The sequence below is a fragment of the Amphiura filiformis genome, unplaced genomic scaffold, assembly GCF_039555335.1.
Source record: "Amphiura filiformis unplaced genomic scaffold, Afil_fr2py scaffold_99, whole genome shotgun sequence".
NCBI classification, from domain to species: Eukaryota; Metazoa; Echinodermata; class Ophiuroidea; order Amphilepidida; family Amphiuridae; genus Amphiura; species Amphiura filiformis.
The window spans coordinates 164,346-166,443 of NW_027305563.1; the positions used below are offsets into that span (position 1 = coordinate 164,346).

Genomic DNA, 2,098 nt, shown 5'->3' on the forward strand with positions numbered 1-2,098 from the left:
TGCAAATTTCAAAAAATCAAAATTATTTGATATCAGAATGACATTCTTCGTATTCAGAATGCAATTCGATATGTCTGACGTGCTCTAATGTCCCAAAATAAATACTGTCCAAACGTTCATACCCCAGCCCTTAACCCTCTACCAGATTGTTGCTAAAAACGACAAGGATGACTAGCCTATCTTATAAACCAAGTTTACCAGATCCTTAGTGAAACGAGTGATATCTGCACAAAAGCACCAAATCACGGATGAGTGCTTTGGCAGTTTAATGCGTATTCGACTCCGCATACAAATCTTTACGTAGCGGCAGTGGCGTAGCCAGCGGGGGGACAGGGGGCAGAGTGCCCCCCCCTGACAAAAATAATGAAAGAAAAAGTGCCCCTCTGACAAAAAATGAAAGAGAAAATCAGGAGGGCAAAGGAAAAAAAAGGGCAAGGAGCCCCTTTTCTAGCAAAATTCAGGGCCAAAATAGTGTAAAATACAAAATATTTCCGCGCTACGCATTGTAACAATAAAGCCCTTTTTTAGACGGATAATGGGCGAAAATAGTGTAAAATACCATTTTTTTTTTTTTTTTCGCGCACATCATCCCAATAAGGCCCTTTTCGGGAAGCTCGAAGACATACAGTCTCTATGTATTGTATGATGCAACTGCAATTTTTTTCGTCTGTGCCCCCAAAATTATATTTTGCCCACCCTGACCAAGAAAGCTGGCTACGCCCCTGCGTAGCGGTTGCGACTTTTTGGATTTGTTGAAGCCGGATGGCTGTAAACTGTTTCCATGGCTATTCGTTATGAATTGGCCAGAGTGACAAATCGAGAATTTGTGTATTGTACAGCTGGAACCCCCTGTTGTTTTGTATTAAATATCTTATACTGCTACAACAACAAACAGGTATTTAGGACGCTATTCACAAGGTACCATAGCGTTTACAACAAATTAATGAATTACAAAGTTCTTAAAGGGCTTAAAATAGAAAAGTCTTAAGATTTCCCTTGAAAATTTCTGTAGATCCAGCAGTCCGCAGTTGTCTCGGCAAAGACTTCCAGGCATTTGCGGCGACAACTTTGGAACTTCGATCACCAACAGTGACCAATTCAGACATCGGTATCACAAGCCGATTTGTGTCCATGGCTGATCGAAATGGAACACAAACAGTGAATTGTTCAGCGATGTACTTAGGGGCTAAGTTGTTAAATGCCTTGTATACATACAAAAGGACTTTGAACAGAATTCTCTGCTCAACAGACAGCAAGTGCAGTTTATGAAGAAGGGGTTTAGCTTCGACTCGACGTCCAACCGCAAACACAAGACGTGCAGCATTATTTTGCAGTCGCTGTAAACGATCCTTATCCCTGGCAGATAGTAAAGTGAAGGCAGCATTACAATAGTCCAGCCTGGAAATAACTAGAGCACGAACTGCATGGTGACATGTTTCTTTGTCAATGAATCTACGTATGTGCCAGAGATTTTTGATGTGGAACAGGATTGTCTTGCGAAGATTGTTGACATGAGCCGTGAGGGATAAGTTTACGTCAAGAAAACAGCCAAGATTCCGGATGACAGGGGAGAGCTTGATACTTGAGCCACCAATGACAAGTGCGGTGTTTTTAGTATCAACGAGTTTTAAGTTGTAGTTAGATCCAGTAATGAAAAACTCGGATTTTGAGTCATTGAGTTTAAGGTAATTTGCTGAAAGCCATCTCCTGATTTCAGCGATGCAGTTTGTTATATTGATGAGAGTGTTCTCCATATCTTTAGGAATGCGAGGATCAAAAGATGCGTAAATCTGGCAATCATCAGCATAGATGTGATATCTTAATTGGTACGAGCGCACAATTTCCCCAACGGGGTTGGAATAATAAGTAAACAAAAGAGGGCCAAGCACTGACCCTTGTGGCACACCATAACTGAGAGTGACAGGTTCTGATAACGTGCCAGATATACACACCTTCGAAGCCCAACCTTTATAAGACTCAAACCAGTGATTGCATAGCTCTTTTCAAGACGGTCCAGTAGTATTTTGTGGTCTAGAGTATCAAAAGCTGCACTCATGTCGAGAAGTACAACAAAAACAACCCGTCTTGAGTCAATATC

General features: G+C 41.4%; 1 protein-coding gene across 1 annotated transcript; it reads right to left on the bottom strand.

Annotated features, from left to right (window-relative positions):
• Window positions 1-968: 968 nt before the first annotated feature.
• Window positions 969-1,754, bottom strand: LOC140144926 (uncharacterized). Its single transcript, XM_072166723.1, has one exon. The coding sequence runs from the start codon at window positions 1,752-1,754 to the stop codon at window positions 969-971; it is 786 nt and encodes a 261-aa protein (XP_072022824.1).
• Window positions 1,755-2,098: the final 344 nt, after the last annotated feature.